Source organism: Heteronotia binoei, chromosome 4 (genome assembly GCF_032191835.1).
Source record: "Heteronotia binoei isolate CCM8104 ecotype False Entrance Well chromosome 4, APGP_CSIRO_Hbin_v1, whole genome shotgun sequence".
NCBI classification, from domain to species: Eukaryota; Metazoa; Chordata; class Lepidosauria; order Squamata; family Gekkonidae; genus Heteronotia; species Heteronotia binoei.
In genome coordinates this window covers 62,930,275-62,955,654 of record NC_083226.1, presented here as the reverse complement: position 1 = coordinate 62,955,654, position 25,380 = coordinate 62,930,275, and the positions used below count along the sequence as shown (strand labels likewise).

The 25,380-nt window shown below is 38.4% G+C and overlaps 1 protein-coding gene across 4 annotated transcripts in view; it reads left to right on the top strand.

The window, feature by feature from the left end:
* Positions 1-25,380, top strand: part of DOCK8 (dedicator of cytokinesis 8) — a 125,813-nt gene that overhangs the window by 24,064 nt on the left and 76,369 nt on the right. For 2 of the 4 annotated variants that reach the window (XM_060237419.1, XM_060237417.1), the window contains exons 3-9: positions 927-1,102; positions 4,960-5,031; positions 19,780-19,903; positions 20,637-20,849; positions 22,329-22,414; positions 23,765-23,831; positions 24,549-24,698. In XM_060237419.1, coding sequence (XP_060093402.1) covers positions 927-1,102; positions 4,960-5,031; positions 19,780-19,903; positions 20,637-20,849; positions 22,329-22,414; positions 23,765-23,831; positions 24,549-24,698 — 888 coding nt within the window. Of the gene's footprint in view, positions 1-926; positions 1,103-4,959; positions 5,032-19,779; positions 19,904-20,633; positions 20,850-22,328; positions 22,415-23,764; positions 23,832-24,548; positions 24,699-25,380 lie in introns of all 4 variants that reach the window. The other 2 variants (XM_060237418.1, XM_060237416.1) reach the window with 1 other exon arrangement.

The following is a 25,380-nucleotide window of genomic DNA, read 5'->3' as shown; positions in this document are numbered from 1 at the left end:
CTGAGAAAGCTCTGAGAAGGTCCAGAGTGATATGGAACACAAAGTGGAAACTTTTCTAGCATATTATAACAACTTCATTTAAGAACACAAGAGTCAAGGAGATTTCCATAGAACAACTGCTACAGCTTTGAAATGCTCCTTTTTAGGGATCTAAGGTATAACATAAAGTGTTTCAGTGTCTGATGATACTAAGACAACTTGAGCTGGATAATGTTTTTCTAATTGGGTTTCATATTAAGGACATTCTGTTTCTCATTCCTTTCTCTATTTAGTCTTTTTTAAAAGACTCTTCACTGAGTTTTATTTATTTTGCTAAAAAAAAGGTAAAGGTGCAAGCACCAGTTGTTTCCAGCTCTGGGGTGATGTCACATCATGACGTTTTCATGGCAGGTTTTTTAACGGGGTGGTTTGCCTTTGCCTTCCCCAAGCATCTACACTTTACCCTCAGCAAGCTGGGTACTCATGTTGCCGACCTCAGAAGGATGGAAGGCTGAGTCAGCCTTGAGCTGGCTGCTTGAACTCAGCTTCCGCCAGGATCGAACTCAAGTCGTGAGCAGAGCTTGGACCTCAGTACTGCAGCTTACCACTCTGCACCAAGGGGCTCCTCCATTTATTTTGCTAGTACCACAGAAAGAGTGAAAAACATTTGTTCTGGCCTAGTTGCAGTAATGTGCAAGCAAAGTGTTTCACTTTTGACTTGTATATGAATGTGGTTAGAGTTTTCCATTAAATGCATCCATGAAATCGATTATATTGCATCCCATTCAAGCAAATGCAGTGCACATTACATATGAGTAGGCATCTGTTTTATGCCCAGAGTTCCCACTCCATCCACTAATCTCTTTATATAGTAATTGTAATATAATCTTGTAATAAATATATCTGTATAATAGTTATGAACCACTAATTTTGCTTTTGTTATCCAGCCCCAGTTCTATGATGCAGTAGAGCCAGTGGATTTTGAAGGTTTCCTAATGATGCAGCTGAATAGCTTAGATTCAGATCTTCTGCAAGAACTTGGTGATTTTCCAGAAGATGATTTAGATGTGGCCTTTACTCCAAAGGAACACAGGACTTTAAAGCCATCATTGCCTGAGGAAGGGTAAGGGAACAGTTGTGATTTTTTCTTTTTTTAAAGGTTAAAGCTTACTGGATAGAAGAAGAAGAAGACTGCAGATTTATACCCCGCCCTTCTCTCTGAATCAGAGAGAGTGACTTACAATCTCCTGTATCTTCTCCCCCCACAACAGACACCCTGTGAGGTGAGTGGGGCTGAGAGGGCTCTCACAGCAGCTGCCCTTTCAAGGACAACTCCTGAGATAGCTATGGCTAACTCAAGGCCATTCCAGCAGCTGTAAGTGGAGGAGTGGGTTCTCCCATATAAGAGTCCGCACACTTAACCACTACACCAAACTGGCTCTCAGATAGTTTATTGTCTGACCTCCACACTCCTTCCTTTAATCCCTAGATCTGTAGAGTAGGGCAGTCGTTATTTGGTGTAATGCTCCATATAGATCTATGGTGCAGCCCCATTTGGAATCCTATGTACAGTTCTGGTCACTATCTCAAAAAGGACATTGCATAGCTGGAGAAAGTGCAAAGGAGGGCAACCAAGGTGATTAGAGGATTAGAGCACCTTTTGTATGAGGAAAGGCTGGAGAGTCTGGGCTTTTCAGTTAAGAAAAGAGACAACTAAGGGGGGATATGCTAGGGGTTTATAAAACTATGCATGGAATGGAGAGAATTGGCAAAAAGAAATTTTTCTGCCCCTCCCAAAATATGAGAACTAAGGAGCATCTCATGAAGATTCAGGATGGACAAAAGGAAATACTACTTTACACAAAGGATGATTAAAATGTCACTGCCAGAGGACATGCTGATGGCCACAGGAATAAATGGCTTTAAAAAGGGATTAGTTAGATTCATGGAGGCTAAATCTATTGATGGCTACTAGTCATGTTGACTGAGAGGAACCTCCACATTCAGAGGCACTGTGCCTCTGAATCCCAGAGCCAGGAGGCAACATAAGGAAAAGGCCTTGGCCTATATTCCCTGTTGTTTGTCATCCAGAGGAACTGGTTGGCTACTGTGTGAGACAGGGTGCTGGACTAGATGGACCACTGGTCTGAACCAGCAGGGCTTTTAAAATGTTCTTATGTGATTCAAGTAATGCACAGTACGCATGTTCTGATGCACGTGTCTGAGCATGTGTTTAAATTACTAAATATGTTCTAAGGTTTTACAATGATATTAAGGAGATGTTCCAGGACAGAGCCCTGAAAAGGAGCATTTGTCTTAAATTCAAAGTCAAATTCAAGATATATTTGGCACATTAGGATGCTCTGCCCTTAGAAGCAATGGATCTGACTGATTTTCCAAAGTTCTCTGAGGAGTTTTCTGTTGACAAGGCTGGTGTGTCTGACTGTCTGTAGTAGTTCTGGTTAATCTGTGGGATATAGAGATAAGCAGGACAGTGTCCATGACACTCCTAAATGCCCTGTCACACTGCATAAAGCTCCTTGATAGACTAAGAAACCTGGTGCAATAAAACAGCAGAGTGACAGCTGAAAGGAAAAGTCAGACTGAATATGACAGAAACTAGAACTTATGGGGATGGCAGCACAGAAAGAGTATTTTTCTGTCATATTGCATATGTATATTTAAAATGGTGATCCTCAACAGAAACCTTCAACAGATTGCAGTGACTTTGTCAGGCTTTTCACCAACAAAAAAAATCCAGAAACACAGACACAAAATTTACATTTGTCTATGATATTGTGCATTACAAAGGACCCATCTTATCCTGTTTAGATGTTCCAGTTATTGTAGTCTGAGGGTGCAGTGTCTCACATGTATGCTTAATCTTAGCCATTGTTGACTATTTTATGAGTATTTTTTTTTTGCTTGGATTTAGCCAAATGCACACCCCTAGTCACAACAACCTTCATCTGCCTTGGTGGTCTCTCATCCAGCTTGCTAAGCATGGCCTACCCTAGTTTAGTTTTTGGCAAACTAAAGAGCTAATCTGAGTTATTCAGGCTATAGCTCCTGGAAATCTTGAACCTTAGCGTGTCCAGCTTCAACTGATAGACTAGATCCACATCGAAGGAGGCTTACTGTTTCCACGAGAAATTTAACTCTTTGCTGACATCTTGTGGTGTCTTGCTGGCACTATCCTCTTATTTTCTTGTCTGTATCTAATTTAGTTTTAATATACTGTTGGACAGGGTTAGATAACATGACAGACTGCACATTTGATTGTGACCAATTAAGCGGACTTTATCCCTTTGCAATTGAGTTTGTGTCTGTGAGTGCTTGAGAAAAAAAGAGATTGGGTGATAATTGAAGAATATATTTGTACTATCTCTTTAAAATGTTTTTGGTGATTATTTAACACTAGTCTCACTGAGGTCTCAATGTTTAGCAATGATTATTTGTCTTTTTCTTCATACCAGGCACTGATGATTATATGTATGTTTTCACATTATTATACTAACTATGGCACTTAACAGTGCTTTTTGTTGTTTCTTTTTGGGGGGGTATATTAATCTTGATATTGATGTGTTAATTTGTGATCTTACCCTGTTACATCAAAAGTTTCCAGTCCCATTAAATGCTAGAGAGTTATTCATTCCTTAGTAAAGAACATCCAGATGTTCTTTAACTCCCATGAGAGCTCAACATGAGCTTACAACCCTTTTTGTATCAGCCTGGAGGCAGCAGACACTAGTAAAGGGAATGTGCTGGACTGGGTGTTCTAACTAACATGTTGTGATACACCTATATTAATTTTAGAACCTATAAAAGTTGGTTTTGAAGAAGATCATTCACTCTCCAGTGTAGAGTTTGTCTGATAGATCCTTGGCTTGCAAAGGTATCAAGATCCAAGCATGGTTAGTCAGGAGGATTATGTGAATTCAGTAATAACGTTTTGAATATTAGAGTAACATCCTTCACATTTGTATATACAATATGCCATGAGTTCACCAGATCCACACATGTGGCAAGTTCTTGAACAGTTCAGTCCTAAACAGTGTTACTCCAGTTGCCAAGAAAAGCTCCCACTGCCCATTTCAGTGGTCTTACACTGGAGTGCAATCAGTGGGCTTATAAATTTGCACTGTGAATACAATACTGCATTAAAATGTACATTAATCTCTCTCTCTCTATGAATACTTCTTGCTGGAAAAATTGTTCTCAGATGTAAACTGTAGCTATCTTGCAATCTCTCAATCTTAACAAAAGGAGATAATTTCTATCAGTGATTTGCTGTTTCTTAGAGTTGCAAGTCCTTTAAATACTTTTAAAAAGTAAACTTATACCCCCAACCTTCTCTTCTCTAGGCTGAACATTCCCAGTTCCTTCATTCTCTTTTCATAGCGCTTTGTCTCCGGGCTTCTAATAATCCTCTTTGCTCTCTGCTGCACTTTCTCCAAAGTACCTATGTCCTTCCTAAAGTGAGGCCTCCAAAACTGGGAATAGTACTCCTGGTGGGTTCTAGCCACCATGGTATATAGTGGTACTATTATATCTTGTGACTCCTGGTGGGTTCTAGCCACTGTGGTATATAGTGGTACTATTATATCTTGTGACATAGACATTATGCATCATTTAACATCCTAAAATCAAGTTTGCCTTCTTTGCTGCTGCATCAGAGTTTAACTCTTAAGTTTTCATTTATTTTAATTTTTAGTTATTGTTCTTGTTGTCTTTGATATTGTCTTATTGATTTCTTATAAAACAGGTGTTGTTGTTTTTTGTTTTGTTTTTTTTAAAAAGATTTTCTGGATAACAGGCTTGGACATAACACGGAATTGCAAGTTGCCACCCAATACACAGAGATGTTTTGTGAAGTATCAATTTTTGATAAGTAGTATAACCTCCTGTTTTGATGTTTTTTCCAAATTAGATTTATATATTGCCATTGGCTGGTTATTAATATTTTTGTCCCTTCCCTAGTGCTGAATTGGATCTACATGTCCGGGATTGTGTACAGACCTATATCCGTGACTGGCTGGTTGTGAATCGAAAGTAAGTTCCAGATTTGTAATCAGAGTTAATAGTTGATAATATTTTTCTTAGTAGTGGAATATTAAAATGTTACTTTATTCTGCAAACTGTACCTGCAATAGGTAGGGTGCTTACAGTGCCATCCTAAGCAGTGCCTTCTAAGCCCATTGACTTCAGTTGCCTTAAAAAGGCATACCTCTGTGTAGGATTGCGTTTTTTTCTTATGCCATGATTTGACATCATAGTTCCCTTGCCATGTTTTGACATCATAGTTCCCTATGCCATGATTTGATATCATAGATCAGGATTTCCCCTCATCTTTGGTTGCAATTGAAGAAGAAGAAGACTGCATATTTATACCCTGCCCTTCTCTCTGAATCAGAGGCTCAGAGCAGCTTACAATCTATATCTTCTCCCCCCACAACAGACACCTTGTGAGATGGTTGGGGCTGAGAGGGCTCTCACAGCAGCTGCCCTTTCAAGGACAACTCCTGCAATAGCTATGGCTAATCCAAAGCCATTCCAGCAGGTGCAATTGGAAGAGTGGGGAATCAAACTCGGTTCTCCCAGATAAGAGTCCGCACACTTAACTGCTACATTAAAGATTAGCAGTAATGGTGGACAGTGATGTGTGCTAGATTCTGTTTTCCAACATGCATCCACTACTTTACCTGTGTGTAGAAGGATCCATTTTGGATTTGTACATGTGTAATGTTGTGAAAGCAACGTCACCCCAGAGTCGGAAACTACTGGTGCTTGCATAGGGGATTACCTTTACCTTTAACAGCAGCTCTGTCCATTTATGTCCCCTACCTTGAACTGAAGGAACGATGTATTTACTAATGGCAATGCAACCCTGTGAAAAGTATTAAATTGGGTGGCAAAAGATCATCAGTCTTGGGGGTCCTTGATCCAGGTGCCATCTCTGTGTGATGTAAAATCTGTTTCTGCCCCAGGCAGGGCTTTCTCAGTGGTAGCTTCACAGATCTGGAATTCTTTATTTGTAGAAGCTTGGTAAGACCACAAACACACAAAATATCCTATTTTTCTCTTTCCCCCCAATTTGCTTGGTTTGCTGACTGTAAATATACTTTAACTGGATACAGTTAGATTCTATTTTGCATTTCAATATTGTTGTGTGTTGCTCTGAGTATTTGTTTCTGGTGGCAGAGTGATGGGTCTTGTATTTTAAAACAAGCTTAGTTATTAGCAGATATTTTAATACAATGAAGTAGGATGTGAGCAATAACAAATTTAAAAATCGATGACATTTAGATGTATGTAATTCTGTGTAAAGAAATATATCTGGTTCACAGGTTTTTTGAAACAACATATTTGGCTTATTGTCCAGTCCTGGCTGGGATCCTGTAGGGCAGGATCAGGTTGATGCATGAATCCTAAATGATGAAAACACCTTTTATTAGGACCAGCTGCAGTAACACAAAATACTGTACAATCCTTCAAGTACACCAGAACTGTTCATCAGAGTAGATGTTACAAGTCTTTTTTTTTTAATTGAGGGGAGGGGGAAACAGGTATGTCTCTTTGAATTGTTGATATTGTCAAATTGCAGCACTTGCATGCTGGGAAGTAGAAAGAAATAATGGAGAGTCATCTCATTGGAACAGTAAAGGCCAGAAGAGGTAAAATGTCCCTCAAAAGCCAGGCAGAAAAGCACAATTCCCTTTGAAGACGGAGAGCAGAAGGAAGCACTTGTAGTCTTTATATTAACAATGTTTGAGACAAATTTAAGATGGTGTACATGGTATTGTTGATGGAGGCCAAATACAATAGTTTTGCCATGTAAGCAAAGTCTTTTCCTGGGGTTATTCCCATCATGTTGACAAAACTCTTTTCTCATATGAAATCAAGTATTCTTGTAGTAGAGATGAGTTGTAACCAGCCTTTTGTTACATAGATAATACAAAACATTGTGCAAGCTTTTGAGATCACTGGTACTCTTCATCAGGCTAGATGGGACAAAAAATGTTAAAGTGGAGTGGAGGAACAGATTTTTCAGGCTACCAGTCTTGCAAGGAGTCAAGGCAAGTTGAAGGCAAACTGCAGGACCTTGGATAGCTCCAAGGCTGACAACTTGTTCCATCAGAACAAGGTCTGAGTCCAATGACACACAACTACCCACCTGGATCCAACTTGTTCCAATGGCTGCTAGAGCTGTATTGAGGTCTTAAATCAGGGGTGGGGAACCCTTTTTCTTTCAAAGGCCATATAGATATTTATAACATCATTCGTGGGCCACAAAAATTATCAAAAAATAGTGCTCCGCCGAGGGAGAATGATTCAGGCCAGCAAAATTAATGCAAATAATTATTTTTCTATTTGAAGTCATGTGGGGAGAGCCTAATCTGGCACCCACATACACACACACGGCCTGCTGCCCTAGGCAAATGCATAGGTCTACTGCAGGAACTCAGTAGCATATTAGATCACATACTCATTTGCATATTAGGCCACATCATCTGGGATAATCAAGTGCAAACTGAACTGAGTCAGTAACTTTTCCAGGCCCTGCAGCAATTCTAGCCAGCCTGCCAGGCCCTAGGGAGGCTGCCGCACAGTACATCTGTGCCCTGTGATCCCTGCCTGGCCCTGGGGAGGCTGCTGCACAGCGCAGCTGGGCCCCACGATCCTTGCTGGCCAGCCAAGCCCCAGAGAGGCTGCCGCATGGCTCGGTTCGGCCCAGCAATCCCCAAAGGCCACACCAAGTGATCTCGAGGGCCGTATACAGCCCTCGGTATGGCGGTTCCTCACCCCTGTCTTAAATACTGGTACAGAACAATTAACTAGGCAATTAACTGTCTGAGAATTCTGACTGCTTGCTTGGAAGGGACTGGTCTACTGGCATTGTGGTTTGAATCCAGAGGTTCTGCTTCCCGTGCAAACTGTTCCTCCCTGGATGGAGTTGCTAGGTTGGTAGTGTGGTGTAGCAATTAGAATGTTGACTAGAATCTGGGAGTCCAAGGTTTGAATCCCCACTCTGCCATGGAAATTTGCTAGGTGACTATTGACTGGTTATACATTGTCAGCCTAACTTGCCTCATATACTTGTTGTGAGAATAAAATGGAGAGATGAACCAAGTAAGCTGCTTTGGGTCCCCACTGGGGAGAAGGGCAGAGTATAAATCAAGGATGGGGGGGCAAGGCATCGCTTGACAATGGCGGACACATAATTTTGAGCGGGCTCCCAATTTCTCAGAATTAAATCTGCCACAAATCGGACTGAGAGATATGAACAAAAATAAACGCAAGAAAGCAGCAACTAAAAAGAACGCAAGAAACCTAAAATCAACAACAGTCGAAGAGTTTTTTTGGCCAGAGGAGCAGGAGAAGTCCCAACCCCCTTCTACACTAGAACAACTAAAAATGGCGCTGGTTGCTAATGACGGAGAAAAAGAACAAATACAGCAGGATTCAAATATTTTTTACAAAGCAAGACCTTAAGGAACTTAAAGACGACCTATGTACATATATAAAAGAAGCAGTCAATGAGGTTCTACTACTTGTTAAGCAAGATATAGACCAGTTAAAAGTGGCAATGAAGGAAACGAACAAAATGGCTGAACACGCCACGGAGACCAGTGAGTTGGCAGTGTCCCAAATACAAAGCTTACAAAGGTCAGAAAAAAATCTTGCTGATAGACTTTTAATTGTAGAAAATAAATGGAGATCGTGTAACCTTAAGCTAAGAGGGGTGGAGGAGGACATTGATATTAAAGGAGACCTGGCAAGTTATGTGCCTGTGTGGCTTGGAAAGGCTATTGGAGCGGAAGACAGGGTGGCCCCAGCCATTGTTAGAGCTTACAGACTGGGGGCCTTGGCTAGAACAAGAAGAGATAGGCCTCATGATATCTTGGTACAATTCCTTTATTCAAGATCAAGGGACAAAATTTTAAAAGAAGCCAGAAAAACTGGACGTCTCATACATGAGGGAAGGAAGATACAGGTCTTACTAGATTTCCCCCCAGAGGCAATTCAAAAACGTAGAGCTCTTAATTTCTTTGCTAATAAGCTTTTTTACATCTAACGTGAGATTCAGATGGAGTGAGTCTTCAGACATATACGTCTTTAGTAACGGCTCTTTATTGGAAGCCTGAGATGTCGCGTCGGGAAGAACTCTGTTGAAAGACTTGGGGATTGTACTGACTCCAGAAGAAGAAATGAAGATCTCCACTAAACCCACTGAGGACAAATGATAAGTGAGACTCAAATAACTTTCTCCTAAAAATTTTGTCTCTGGAAATGACAACATGACTGAGAACCTTGCGGTTTGTGCAGCATATATATGTTCTTTGTTTATTTAAATATATGTTACCACTTACTGAATTTGGACAAGACTTACAGTAGTATTAGATTTAAAATATAAGAATCCACTACTAATGATTGTACTTTTGAAGCCGTAACACCGACAAAATGGACAGAGATGACATGAAGACACAAAAGATGAAAGAAGTATTTTCATGATTTTATTGTTAATTTGAAATGTTATTTTAAGAGGACTTAAATGTTAATGTCATTAGAAAATGAAGATATATTAGGAAACAATACATTTATTAGTACATGAATTTAAAGAATACTACAATTCATGAAGGCAACTGTTGATGCTATTGCATGAAAATATTTTACAGTATAAATATCTGATTAGATAAAGTGCTTTTATGTATATACAAACTAGGAATGAATTAATTGGGTAACTACAAATTTTGAGCTAAATTGAAATAAACTGTAATAACTTAATGATGAATTATCAAAGATTTCAGGTTTTCACGGCTGGTAACATCATTACGGTTTGTAGAATCTTTCGGGCTCAAGTGCCGTGTTCTACTGGAGAAAGTTTTCCTTCCATTGGTAGAACACGGCACTTGAGTCCGAAAGATTCTACAAACCCTAATTAATGATGAATTGTTTTCCTTCTCTCCTCCCACTTCTTTATCATATTTCTAATCCTTTTACAAGCCTGTCCTTTTCCACTCCTGATTCTCCCTCCTCCTTCCTCTTTCTTTATTTTTCCCTTAACCCTCTCTATATAAAGGTATATGAAACTGGATAGTACATAAAATTGATATGGGCGGGATGGTGTATATATTACCAGAAACAAAAGCATGTATGGATGTATACAGTTCATTGTGGCAATTGGTAATGCTATTACATGTAAATATCTTACAGTATAAATATCTGATTAAAGTGCTTTTAGGTATATATAAATTAGGAATGAATTAATTGGGTAATTATAAAATTTGAGCTAAATTGGAATGAATTGATATAAGTTAAAGATGAATTGTTTTTCCTTCTCCCCTCCCACTTATTTTGCATATTTCTATTCCTTTTACAAACCTAGCCTTCTCCATTCCTGTTTCTCCTTCCCTCTCCCCCTTTCTTTATTTTCTTCTAACCCTCTCTATATGAAGGTATATAAGACTAGATAGTAAATAAAATTGATATGGATGGGTTGGTATATATATTATTAGAAATAAATGCATATATGGATGTATAAGTAAAGGTTGAACATATGAAAAAGAAAATGTAGTTTTGATAGATCAGTGCTAATAAGCTGATACTGTTGTTAAGAATGGTTAAGGTTGCAAGTGGTAACTAAAGTTAAAATATAAATATAGGGGGGGAAGTGTTTTAATGTTTAAGAAATATGACTAAAGTGAATATAAATGTTTTATTAGACTGATTTATAGGGTTCTATATAGTAGTGTTATACTTAAGATGTTATCTGAAAATATATATAAGATTACAAAGTTCTTAAAAAGTTATTATTGGCAGTAGAAACACTTCTTTAAGAGAAAGGGAAGGTGGATGGCTCAGTAAGGTAACTTGTTTCTTTCTTTCTTTTTTTAAAAAAAATTAATCTCCCTGTAGGCAAGGTTTTTTTCAGAAAAGAAAGCTTTTACATAGCTTTCTCTTTCTCCCCCTTGAAAAGGGAAGAAATTCTGAAAAAGTATCCCTATTTAGGGAATCCACGTTCAAAGTTTTCTTGTTAAATTGTGTTAGGTTATAATATAGCTGAGTACTCTTAAGGCACCCCAAAGATGTCACATATGTACAAACTTCTTAGTTGGAACTGTAGAGGTCTTAATAACCTGGTAAAGCACAAAAGGCTTCTTAATACTATGCAAAGGGAGAGGGCAAATATAGTATGTTTTCAGGAGACACATCTGAAAAATGCTAACGAAAAATTGTTATCCTCAAAGTGGTTTAACCAAAATTATATGGCTGCAAGGACATCAAAATCTAGAGGGGTAGCAATTCTGTTTTCAAAATCAGTGCCTTTTCATTGCCAAAAAATAAAATCTGATCCTAAGGGTCATTATCAATCAATTCAATCACTTCAATTTATTACATTAGCACATATTGCCATATAAACCTTAATACAATAAGATACACTAAGGGTCATTATATTTCTGTTAGAGGGGAGCTAGATGGCCAGCCACTTACAATAGCATCCTTGTATGCCCCTAATGTAGACCAGAAAAATTCATTAAGGCAACTCTTAATCTTGAAACCATAATTGGCGCAGATCTGAACTATATAATAGATCCTACTCTTGATAAGACACACAAACCAGGGAAAAAAGCAGCAAAAACTATGGAACTATTGGACATGATAGATTCGTTTAATCTGGTAGACATATGGCGTCTCTTGAACCCGGAAGTTAAACAATACACATTATTCTAGTTTACATCAAATCCATATTATCCATAGGACCACGCATAATATCCGACCACTCATGGGTAACATGTACGCTCTCTACTCAAAATGATGACAAGCAAGGGTATCATTGGAAATTAAACACATTATTACTGCAAGATGAATTGATATGTGAAAAAATAACAGCTTCAATACAGGAATACTTTAAATTTAATTCAACTAATGATGTATCACAGGAGACATTATGGGACGCATTCAAAGCAGTTATAAGAGGGCAGTTGATAGCAATTGCATCCACCTATTAAAAAGAAAGACAATCATAACTAACAGAAATAACTAATAAAATTAAGCATTTGGAACTTCAATATGCTAAGAAAGGAGGTAAAAAACTATTAAGAACTTTAGAACAGGAATGTAAAAAACTAGACCTATTAGAAACTTCCCAAATACAAGAGAACTTAATGATACTTAATCAGAAATATTTTACCCAAACACCAAGGTCTATTAGGTTGCATAAACAGAAGACTATCCAAAAAAAGGTATCTTATTTTATTCACAATATGTGTAACCCTCAAGGACAACTTGTTGGACATATGGATATATGAAGCTGCCTTATACTGAATCAGACCCTTGGTCTATCAAAGTCAGTATTGTCTACTCAGACTGGCAGCGGCTCTCCAGGGTCTCAAGCTGAGGTTTTTCACACCTATTTGCCTGGACCCCTTTTTTTTGGAGATGCCAGGGATTAAACCTAGGACCTTCCGCTTCCCAAGCAGATGCTCTACCACTTAGCCACCGTCCCTCCCTAAATGGCCAGCCACATCCTTGTACGCCCCTAATGTAGACCAGAAAAAATTCATTAAGGCAACTCTTAATCTCCTAGCTGATTTTCAAATTGGTGAAACCATAATTGGCGCAGATCTGAACTATATAATAGTTCTTATATAATAGTTCTTGATAAAAAACACAAACCAGGAATAAAAGCAGCAAAAACTACAGAACTATTGGACATGATAGATTCGTTTAATCTGGTAGACATATGGCATCTCTTGAACACAGAAGTTAAGCAATTCACTTATTATTCTAGTTTACATCAAATCCATACAAGAATCGTTACTAAATCTAAAGATATTATTCAGATATTTTATAATTATTACCAACAGCTCTACAAATTAGAGAAACCTGACGGAGCCAAAATTAAAGAATATCTTAACTCTATAAATTACAATGTCAAAATAACACCTGAACATTTTTCATTTCTAGAACAAGAAATAACACAATTTGAACTTTCTGAAACTTTAAAGCACATCAAAAACAATAAAGCCCTGGGTAGGGACGGTATACCTATTGAGTTTTATAAGAAGTTTAAATCTGTGTTATTAAACCCCTTAGTACAAACATGTAATTCTGTTATGATTAAAGGAACTATGCCTAATACATGGACTGAGGCTAGAATTACAGTGATACCCAAACCAGGGAAGGATAAACAATACTCTACATCCTACGGACGGATATCAGTTTTAAATAATGATTTGAAAATATTTTCAGCTATATTGGCCAACATATTAAATAAAATTATTGCAAACTACATAGTGATCAATCAGACTTCATCCCCACTAGAACTCCTACAGACAATATCCGCAAAACTTTGGATTTAATTTTTGTAGGAAAGCAAAAAAAAGTGGAATCAGTTCTTTTGGCTATTGATGTGGAGAAAGCATTTGACAAAGTGGAGGTTCCATAACTGCTTACTTTATTACAGCATATGTAATTTTATTACAAAATTCTTAACCTCCATTGAGTTTTTGTACGCTAATCCAAAAGCACAAATCTATATTAATAACTATAGATCGGACGACTTCAATTTACACAGAGGTACAAGACAGGGTGCCCCCTTTCCCCCATCCTATTTGTTCTTTCTATAGAGCCATTGGCCTTTGCTATAAGAAATGATAAATCAATTAGTGGTATTCAAGTAGGAGAAGAAGAATATAAATTAAGTCTCTTTGCGGACGATGCTGTCTTTTATTTAACTAAACCCCTTCAGTCAGTTACCTTATTACTCCACCAAGTTAAAGAGTTTAGTGGAGTGTCTGGATTTACAATTAATTACATGAAGTCTGAATTATACCCTATTTTTTTGCTTCCAGCCTCCAAATTGGAATTAATAAATGCTTTTCCGTTTAAATGGGTACAGAAGTCTTTCCGACACTTGGGAATCCAAATACCATTGAACTTACAAGATCTTTATACTGCAAATTACAAGCTTCTTGATTGTTCTATAAAAACAAACTTGGAACAATGGGGTAAACTTAATCTAACATTGTTGGAAAAAATAGATATATTTAAAACCTTTGTGCTTCCTAGATATCTATTTCCATTTTATAACTTACCGTGCTATATTTCACCTAAGGAGTTCAAAGCTAAACAAAACCTTCTCTCTAAACTTATATGCTCATATAAAAAGCCTAGATTCCAATTTAAGTTAATGACTCGACCAACAAAGCAAGGTGGGTTAAGCTTACCTAATTTAGAGGCATACTATTTGGCTGCTAATTTAAAAAATGTACTATGGTATGCCTTGAAAGGCTGTGACAAAGCCTGGGTAAATATTGAAGCATCTTATTTACAAGGGGACCAATTATGGGATGCTATTTGGAATACACCAAATGATAGGCACTTCATTTCCAAAGACAATCCTTACCTATCCTTAACTCTGAAGATCTGGGACAAATACAAAAAAATTCTAATACCATCTATTTCACCTATGGCAAGCTTCCTAGGACAAGCTTGGTTCAAACCAGGTCGTGCTACCAACGATTTTAAAATCTGGAGGGAGGCTGGAATATGTCAATTCCAGGACATTATTAAAAACAAACAAATGTTGACTAAAACACAACTGGAAATTCAACACAATATAACTATTCCATGGTTCCAATAGCAGCAACTTCATTATGTCTTGCATAATCGCAGAATTATAGATATAATAGACCATTAACACCATATGAAAATCTGTTAAAAAAAAGTCCAAAGCAAGCTAGAACTCTAACTTCAATTATCTACAACCTTCTTAATTCTAAAAATTGGTCTGAAATTACGAGCTAACAAAAAGCCTGGGAAAAGGATTGTGGTATATCACTTACATTAGAGCAATGGCAGACTATATGGGAGTCCCCTCTCTATAATACCTACTCCTTAAATCTAAAACTTCAAAACTATAAACTCTTCTCAAGGTGGTATCTAACACCTAAAAAGCTCTTTCTGTCTCATATAAAACCTACACCTGAGTGCTGGAAACAATGTAAACAGGAAGGGTCTTTTTTACGCTGTTGGTGGCTGTTCCCGGAAAGAAATAATTTTTGGAAACAGACTAAACAAACGGTAGACAACATTGTAGAGGATAATATTCCTTTTACCCTGGAAGCAATGCTTTTGTAAAACTTTCTCCAGTAAAAGAAGAATTGGCAGCTCTATTACTCATGGCAGCTAAACTTCTGATAGCTCAATATTGGAAGCAGGATGTGTCTCCTACAAAACAACAGTAGATGTCTAAAGTATGGGAAATAGCAGCATTAGATAAACTAGCCGTACAGATAAGGGTAAATTACTTACCAAAGAAAGAAAACAATTTTATTGAAAAATGGTTCCCATTTTTTAATTACATCAACTTAAAAGAAGAATTTGAAAAATGTATTCCAAAAAAGTACATAAACTTCTCGTAATATTGAAGTTTTTTATATATAATATAGTATAGTGAAAGATAATTTGAAATATGAATTGTAAATGCAAAACTATGAATTAATAGAAGACTGTAAGAGTGCTCTTATTAATATTGTTTTATGTATATTACATATATTTATTTTTTGTTGTTTATTTTGTTTACTGTTTGCAGATTTTTTTTGGAAAAATTAATAAAAATTTAAGTATAACAAAAAAAAATCAAGGATAGCCAAACTGTGGTCAAGAGCTACATGTGGCTCTTTCACGCATATTGTATGGCTCTTAAAGCCCCCACCACCCTATCAGCCAGCTTGGAGAAGGCATTGGTCTCTTTAAATCACTCCTCCAAGCCAAGCCAGCTGATGACTTGGAAAATGCATTTAAAGTTAAAGTTGCTTTCTTTCCACCTCTTCCCCCCTCCCCCATCTATTTGTGGCTCTCAAACATCTGACGTTCATGTCTTGCAGCTCTCAAACATCTGATATTTATTCTGTGTGGCTTTTATGTTAAGCAAGTTTGGTAAAAACATTTCAAAGCAGCCTTTCCACTCAACTTAGCATTTCCAATATAGAGTGAATAATAAAACATTAAGCTTTATATGTAAACACACACACACACGAATGAATGAACAAAACACACAGACTCATACGTGGGAATAAGGGTCAGTAAGCATCAGTGGGGGAATGCCGAATAAAACAGAGAAGTCTTCACCCATTGGCAGAAGACAGTGATAGCGGAGAGCAGATAAATCTCACTGAGGAGGGGAGTTCTATAGTTTTGGTGCCACATCCGAGATGGCCCTCTCTCAGGTTGCTGCCCATCTAGATTCAGATAGCACCTGAAATGGGGACCCTGAAGATGACTAGTTCCTAGGTAGGTTCAGTCAAATAGTTATTCTGTTCAACTACATATTCTGTAGTATGTGGTTGCTTTAAAAACCTATGAAGTTGCTTTTGGGATTGGTTCTCCTCATGCAAATACTTTTGGAACTGTTCTGCTTATGTATAGGAAACATTTGGGTAGGTCCATGTTTGTGTGAACTGTCTTCAAATGGGCACTGTCTATGTGACCACTGTGATTTATGTGAGGGTAGTGGTTCTGTCATACAAATTGCAGTGCCCAAGGCAAAAGTTCCCACGTGGAGGCACCATTTCATAGATATAAAACTCTTGTAAGTCATTTGAGAACTTACAAGGGGAATATTTTCAAGAGAATGCTTCTGAGTCAGTGTGCTGCATGTTCTGTGGAGACCACTGGGTTTCAGTCAATCCATATATTTTGGTATAGTTTCGAAATCTACAAGTAGCAAAGCATTTACCTTTTTTGAGGGTTTTTAAAAATTCCACTAACAAGAAAACTATTCTTGGATGTTATAACTTCATAATTAAAAAACAAACAAAAATCCAGAGCCCTTGTTTTTTAGCCAGTGTAATTAAGAGTTTCCAGTGCGAGGTCATACTCAAGGAGAGCAGGGATATTAGGGAAGGTGTGTTCTGCTTTATGACTTCATTTTTCATTCTCAGTCAACTGGCAAACAATTAAAATACAAACAAATTAAAATGCAAACACATCTTTGCATATAATTTAAATACTCCCAGAAATGTAATAAAAAAGTGTCTCCAGGATCAATAATTGCTTGTAGAACATTTGTTATGCAAGACAGTAAAGTATTTGAGTGTCTAGCGTTTGAAATGTAATGAAATATAATAAAATTTCTAAAGAAATTTTAACGGTGTGACTGTCTAGCACTGTCTGTAAAATTTATGTTCCAAAAGAGACAAGATGTATGCGGCTCTGTTCTGGCGATAGTCATGGGGTCATTTGCGGTAGACTTTGAACTTTGAAGCTAATTTTAAGACTCCCTGTTTGGAACATTTGTTCAGGGGCTAATTTTTCCATGTTTAAAGATGTATAGGGCTTTTGTTACCTCAACCAGCTTTTTGTTGGGGAATATTAATATTTCTTAGCTCAAAATGGTAGGCTGAGAAAGGTGAGGTAAAGCAGGATCTCTGTCAGTGTTTATGGAGATAGACCACTGAAATCCTTTGGTTAAATTAATGGATTTTATTATAGGAAATGATTTTTAAATGGTTGCATCCCAATCAAATAATTTTCAAGCATACAAGAAGACTTACAGAAGTTAGCTGAATAAGTGGTGGTGGGGAGGTAATATAATTACCTTATTCTTGCAGAGTAGGCTGGTCAGAGAAGGCCAGAGACCTCTGGAGAGAGATTTCTCCTGAGACATTGGGGGGGATGAAGGCGGGAAGGGATGGATGGAGGGAAGGATGCAAGCATGGAGGGAAGGCTGGGAGGATGGGAGGCAGGAAAGATACACAGGAAGAGATGGGAGGCAGGAAAGATACACAGGAAGAGGATGGGAGGATGGAAAGATGCACACTTGACTGATAGGGTGGCCTGTTTTCTAGGGTAAGTTACGTCACATCAAGAGGTCCAAGTGTCCAATGAGAAAGCAGAATGTCAAAAACCAAATATCCAATGAGAAAGCAGGGTTTCATATGCGCAAACCCCCAAAAGAGGAATCTTAATTAGTTGGCCAAATGGGTTTATGGCTGTGTTATTGCTGAAGCTGGTTCCTTTGAAACTCACAAGAGGTGATAGATCTCTCTCTACATGTCAGGATGGATGTCCATTCATCACATGTTCAGGAGATGGTTGACTTTGATAGCCTTTAGCAGTAATTAAAGAAAAATAGAGATTCTATAGAACTCAGATTCCCTGGCAGAAATGTGAAACCAGATTACACACATTTACACAACAATATGGCCCTTGGCCTTTAACCTTTCTGTTTCTGCTATCTTTCCTGAGGAATAGCAGACCATACATACAGACCATTTGTTTATGTGTTGCAGTTTTTATGTTTTGAGAACAGAACTTGAAAGAGGTTGCCAAAAGGGGTGAAGGAATTTTTACAGCTTTGCCCATAATATCCTTCTCTGGGCCTGGATTTCTCCATTTGCAGGATCAGAAAATGGTTGTTTCTTTAGGCTTTCAGCACAGCCAAAATGTCTGCCAAGCCTGTGAACCAGACTTGATATCATGCCAGCCTGCCTAGGTGCCTAGAAATTGGATTGAGTTTTGCCTCTCTTCTGTGGAAAAGAGATCATCCCAGTTCAGATGGGCATTGCTGTGTCATATTCATATTCCAGGGTTACATTGCAATATCACATTCCAGGGGTGCATTGTTTGGGTATCAGTCCAGGGGTGTCTCTCTTGATATCACTTTGGGTAGCTGCAGGAAGGCATCGTCTGAATATAAATAGCATGCCAGATCCAGAAGATCCTATGGGTAATCTTGGAGAGCCAGACTGGACACTTAGATAGGTCAGGTAAAAAAGGAGGACTAGATACAACCAAAGCAGGTAGTGCACACACAATTTCAAGGAAATTATATAGACTGTATCCATCTTGAACTGGGGGTCATTTGGCCGGTCATAGACTAATGTAAGGATAACTGCTGAGTTGTGTCACTTTATAGTGTTTATGGTAGGGGAGGGACGGTGGCTCAGTGGTAGAGCATCTGCTTGGGAAGCAGAAGGTCCCAAGTTCAATCCCCGGCATCTCCAAAAAAGGGTCCAGGCAAATAGGTGTGAAAAACCTCAGCTTGAGACCCTGGAGAGCCGCTGCCAGTCTGAGAAGACAATACTGACTTTGATGGACCAAGAGTCTGATTCAGTATAAGGCAGCTTCATATGTTCATATGGTGTGTGCACCTGGCTACTCTGCAATGCCATTTCCAAAAACCGCATGTTTGCTTCATCTTTTCTCCAAAGCCATCAGAACAGCAGACATGGCTACAAGGCAACTTGGACTGATAGGCACTCTGAGTGTCATGACTGTGACATTTTGAAGCTGGACCGGCCTGGTCCTAGTTCAGCACTCTAACCACTGCAGCGCATTAGCTCTAAACATAGATTACCTGTGTGTCAGCTTCATAGTTTATTTTGAGTGCAGCTTTGGCTTCAGGTATGGGCAAGATAGCAAGCATATGGTAATTCAATTTAGTATATCCCCATAAATTCACGTACCATTTAAGCATATCTTAATTACTTAAGATCTGGGGTCATTTTGTAGAAAAATAGCTGGTGGAGCTCATCCAGGGATTGTTATGCAGCTGCAATACTATTCAATGGACAAGGAGGTGGAACTCTCAAAAGGAGGAGGAACTCTCAGAAAGGTTCAGGAGCTGTGCTCCTGTGAGTTCCCACTGAATCTGAGGCCTGCTTAAGATGATGCCATAATATGTATGCCATAACATGACAGCTGGACATATTTATTTTGTGGTAGCTATTATTTCATTTTCTCCTCATTGTTTTTTTAACTGAAATCTATCTTGCTTTTTTTTAATTCAAGAAACCAAGGAAATAACGAGACATTTACCTTTAAGAAAAAGGGATCCAGAAGAGATCTCCATAAGACGCTTCAAAAGCAAACGTTTGAATCAGAAATTTCAGATTACAGTGATACAAGCTGTCAGGTATTTTCCTTTGGAATACAGAAGAAGTTGGAGATAAATGAGAAAGTGGTGGGATTAATTGTATTCAAGTCTACTAGCATGCCCTCTGCATGCCATGTGCTTGTCTCATAGTCCGTCCTCATCAACTAGTTGTGATGCAAGAAGCCTTCCATGTTTCCACTTGCACATATAATGGTACTTCCAAGGAAAGAGGCAAGATCAGTTCACCAGGGAGAGGGAAGTATAGAGAGACTGGAGAATTAAATGCCGAGGAAATATACATATGATAAGTTGTACCAAAATGATTTTAGTGATTGATATAAAATACAATACAATGTATAAAGATCCAGACATAAATTAATTATCCTTTCATTCTGGATTGTTGTAAGAGAGATAAAAGACATTCCTTTTGATGAATTTTTATGGGCCAAATGGGGATTCTGATATAAAGCAGAAATTGTGACTGGAGAATTAGAGTGCGATATTACTTTGAATGGGATGGGATTACTCCTAGAGTTACTTTGAAATTATCATTCTTTCTTAGCAGGTAAGTTCCTTGCCACCAAATCAACTGGTCAAGTTTTATATCTGCCAAGAATGCACACTTTATGGTGATAGAACATTGTTACTTAGTTCCAGAGAAATTGACCGTTAGCATTGATTTAAAGGAGAAATATGACATTATAATACAGAACATCTTTAACTCTGTAAATCAAGCAATTCATTCTGTTCTGCTTCACATATTCTCAAGCAGGCAGGTCCCAGGCACTTAAAGATCCTCTGCAATGAATCTGGGAGAACCACATTGACATCTGGTGACTTCGACTTGCGCAGCTTGCAACCTGATCCTCGTCTGGCCAATCTGCTACAGCACATTAGTGCAGAAGACTTTGAAAGGCAAAGTGATGAGGCACGACAAAGCAACAGGCCGACAGAGCTGTTTGCCCTGTACCCCAGTATAGATGAGGTGAGCTGTAAGCATTAAAGTTTACATGTTTTACAAAGAAATCGCTCCTTTCAAACTAAGATGGTAACAATAGCTGGCCTTAGAGGAAGATGACCTTCATGAGCTTGCCCTAGAGGTGTAATCTTTACCAACAGACCAACTCACCACTTTGCTGTTCTTTGGCTTGTGTTCTTTTGCTGTGCTCATTGTTACAGAGCAAACTATTCTTAGATTTTTTCCCCACTGATGGTGTTGTCATGTTTCTATTTCAGTTGAATTTGAATTATTCTGTAATGGGATGTCCCTGTTATTGGCTGGGATCCAAACTGATGATCTGCTTGCACACAGAGGCTTTTATGCTTCCCTTCCCTTTGCAGTAGCAGAGCCTCCTTCCAAAGTTGAGGGTCTCACTGGAGTGCCATCATGAGAGGAACAAGAGGCTGATGCTGGAAGGAAACTTTGCCCCCCCTTGAAAAAAAACAAAAGTTTTTGGTCATAAAGAGGGCTGTTGGTGGATACTGCCCATTATATTCAAAACAGAATCAATTCTGCCTGTTACATCTGACTAAGACTAGATGTGACAAGTACATGACACAGTATGGATACTACAGGCTGGAAATGTGCCAGAGTGCATCTAATGAATGTTCTGTGCAGTAATGTAAGCATAGTGATATCCTGAATTGGGTGATTTTTTAAAAAATAATTTTATTTTCTTGCTTTTTGTTGTTAAGTCGCACAGTCGAGTCCGACTCTTTGCAACCCCATGGACAAAGTCACGCCAGGCCCTCCTGTCTTCTACCATCCTCTGAAATCTGCTCAAATTCGTGTTTGTTACATCAGCAACACTGTCCAGCCGCCCCCTTCTTCTTTTGCCTTCTGTCTTTCCCAGCATCAAGATCTTCTCCAGTGTGTGCTCCCTTCTCATTTGGTGGTCAAAGTACTTGAGCTTCAGCTTCAGCATCTGACCATCCAGGGAACAGTCTGGGTTGATTGCCCTTAGGTTGGGTTGACTGATTTGATCTTCTTGCAGTCCAAGGAACTCTCAAGATTCTTCTCCAGCACCATATCTCAAAAGCATCTATTCTTCTGCGCTCGGCCTTCCTTATGGTCCAGCTCTCACAGCCACACATTACTACTGGGAATACCGTCACTTTGACTTTGATTTCTGTGTTGTCCATCAGGTTATGTCCATGTGTAGAGTCGCCTTTTAGGTTGGAAGAGGGTTCTTGCTATGTTATCCCAAATCAGCATCTGGGTTTTAGTGGCGATCTCAGATAATTACATGGCCAAATATAGTCCACATTCAAATGAAAGATTTCATCCCAGACCAAAAATGCAGGCAGTTGCAGGGTTTGGAAGCAGTGGTATATGAACATTTGACCATTTTTGTGGCATGCTGAAGCCCAGTTTACATTCACATGTGTTGTTCCTGGTAACTTGGAAGCATCCTGAATGCTTGAACTTAAAATAATAACAGCTTAATAATATGTTTAACAATAGGAGGATGCTTTGGAAATACGACCAGTACCTGAATGCCCCAAGGAACATCTGGGCAACAGGATATTGGTGAAAGTACAGGCCCTGAAGTAAGTATCTCTGTGAGTTCCACTATGGTTCCATTTATAGTTTGAATATAGTTCCATCAAACTGTGGTAATATTGGAAAATAATCCTCTTACAAACCACCTACCATCAATATTCCCTCTAAGCTGTAGAGTCTTGTGAGCAAAAATTCTACTTTGTGAGCTACTGGCATTAAAGTTGTGAGCTAATGCATAAATTAGTGTGCTCTGGGGTCATCTTTCCTGAGCTAAGACAAAAATGTGTGAATTGGAGGCTAAATATCTGTGAACTAGCTCACACTAACTCAGCTTGTTCCCTCTAAGCTGCGGAGTCTTGAGAGCAAAAATTCTACTTTGTGAGCTACTGGTATTAAAGTTGTGAACTACTGGCATTAAAATTGTGAGCTGCTGAATAAATTATTGTGCTCTGGGGTCATCCTTCCTGAGCTAAGACAAAAATGTGTGAGTTGGAGGCTAAAAATCTGTGAGCTGGCTCACGCTAACTCAGCTTAGAGGGAACACTGCCTACCATACTAACGCCACCTGTACACTCAGATTGAAAAGGTGCAATTCCGAAGGTGGAAACCTGCTCCTTATTGGAGCACAACACATATGGGATAGGTTGACTCTACAGTCCTCTGTTGGCGTTAATATCAACAAACACCTCTGTTGTATCTAGATTGAGTTTCAGGTTATCATTCAGTTCATTTCCATCTCTAGACTCCATGTCAAGATGTCCATCTTTTAACTGGCTCAGTTGAAAAGTAGAGTTGGGTGCCATCCACATATTGACAGCTCCTCAGTCTGCCTTCTGGTCAACCAGTCAGGACCAGAAGCAATGGAGCAGTGCCTCCAACATCCACCAGTACAATACTTTGGTCAATGGTGATGAGAATCACACCAGAGAATCAACAGGGTTGTGTACTCCATGTCTCTTTCCCAAGAATTATTGTCAGCTAGGGTGACCAAGACATTTTCAGTCCCAAAACCAGGCCTGAAAATGGATTGTGTCCTGATAATGTCTCATCACAGAGAGCCTAGTGCAGCCACCACCCTTTTGAGGACCCTAAAAATGGGTATTTGCCATTGGTCAAAAGTTGTTTAAATCCTGAATGGATAAGGAGAAGTCTCTGGAGATGGCTAATTTTTCTTGTATCATCTTGAAATCATCAATACTAACCACCATTTTGTTCAATTGTGGCAAATTCTCAACTAGTCTGTACTGAAGATGATCTCAAATAAATGAGAGTGGCCTTCAGCTATCTCAGATATATATTTTAGGTAGAATTAATCAGTCCATGCAGAAATTTGTTTCCTTTTGTTTACGTGTCAAAATTACTTAATACTAAGCAATTCCCTGTTATCTTCTTTACAGATTTGAGATAGAGATAGAACCATTATTTGTAAGTTTAGCCCTCTATGATATAAAAGAAAGAAAAAAGGTAAGAGTGCTGATGAATAAAATGTAGGTCAATAATAAAACGATATAAACAGTGCATAGGCTAGCAACTGTAGTTGCATTTATTACTTGCCTTTTAATTATTAAAAGTTTAGAATCTGTACTTTGGGTGGATAGGGAGGCAGTGCAACATGGTATAGCCTGATTTTGTCAGAAGCATCATACAGTTTGCCATACAAAGTGGCCAAGTCTTACAACTATACATTTTGTAGTTGAATGCATCCTGTAATACATTTAGAAATGGCTACTACATGTTAAATGATTAGTTTCTGCAACTGTTTGGGTGGGATCCAGCCATTTTTTCCCTCCATTTTACCAAAATCTCCTTATCACTGCCCAATCCAATAAAGTTTCTGTTCATTCAGGGTCATCAGAGGGGACCCTTCATCTTTTTTTCAACAATGGAAAAGATAATTGGATCCAACTACTTATTTTCTAAATTTTCCCTTTATAGCTGCTTCTGTGCTACAGATTAAACATGAGAGATATAAATGAGTGGGAGATAATTCGTGGTTTATTACTTATAGCCATAATGAAGCTAGACTCTGTACCATCTCAGCTATAAAACCACTAGCCCTATATTTATGCTATGGTGAATGTGTACATAGATGCAAGTATCATCGAAGATGTGACATCTGCATATAGGTTGCATGCCATTTCATACATGGACTATGAAACTGTGTTTTTTAATTTCCTTAAGATCTCAGAAAATTTCCATTGTGACCTGAACTCTGAGCAATTCAAAGGATTCTTGCGAATGCACACACCATGCGTTGACTCCTCTAGTCAGTCAAGGTCTGCTGTGTTTTCCATAACGTATCCCTCTCCAGATATTTACCTAGTTCTGAAGGTATGTTATCTTAATTATTTATTTCTTACTTAAATTTTCTAATCAGGATTGGTTGTAATGGTGGGCAAGCAATAGGGTGTACATTGTAGAAGGTACTCTCCATTGTACTGAATGCGCCTAGAGCAGGGGTAAGCAATGCAAGTCTTCCCTGAATTTATTTCCTTCACAAAATGATAAATCTCATAGATAAATTTTCACAGAATGACAACACTAAGTAGGTGGTGCAATTTATGGGCTTTATGGAGACTGTGTTTGATCCAGAATATAGTAGAATTTGAACTGAGGGCAGAAATACTTTAGAAAAAAAGAGGAACATTTCTCATTATTTGGGGCAAATAAACACATAGGGTAAATGTCCCATTTCTCCACCAGTACACAGGCCTTCCATTTCTGAGTATAGGATACAGAATTCTGTGACTTCAGTTTTCATTGCTAGTAGTAGAGTTATACATGATTTGCTTGGATCTAGTGATGCACAAGTGAAAACATAAACAGACTTGGCACAGAACAAGGGGAAATACTTAAAATCCAGCAATTAAATTAAATGTTTTAAAAGGAAAAAGATATAAAGACAAAACTATAACAGTGGTGGTGGATCTACACATAAGTTTCTATAAATGGTTTTCAAATATCTAAAAATGATTATGTGCACTTGCTGTCTATATGCCATGTGTTCAAATAT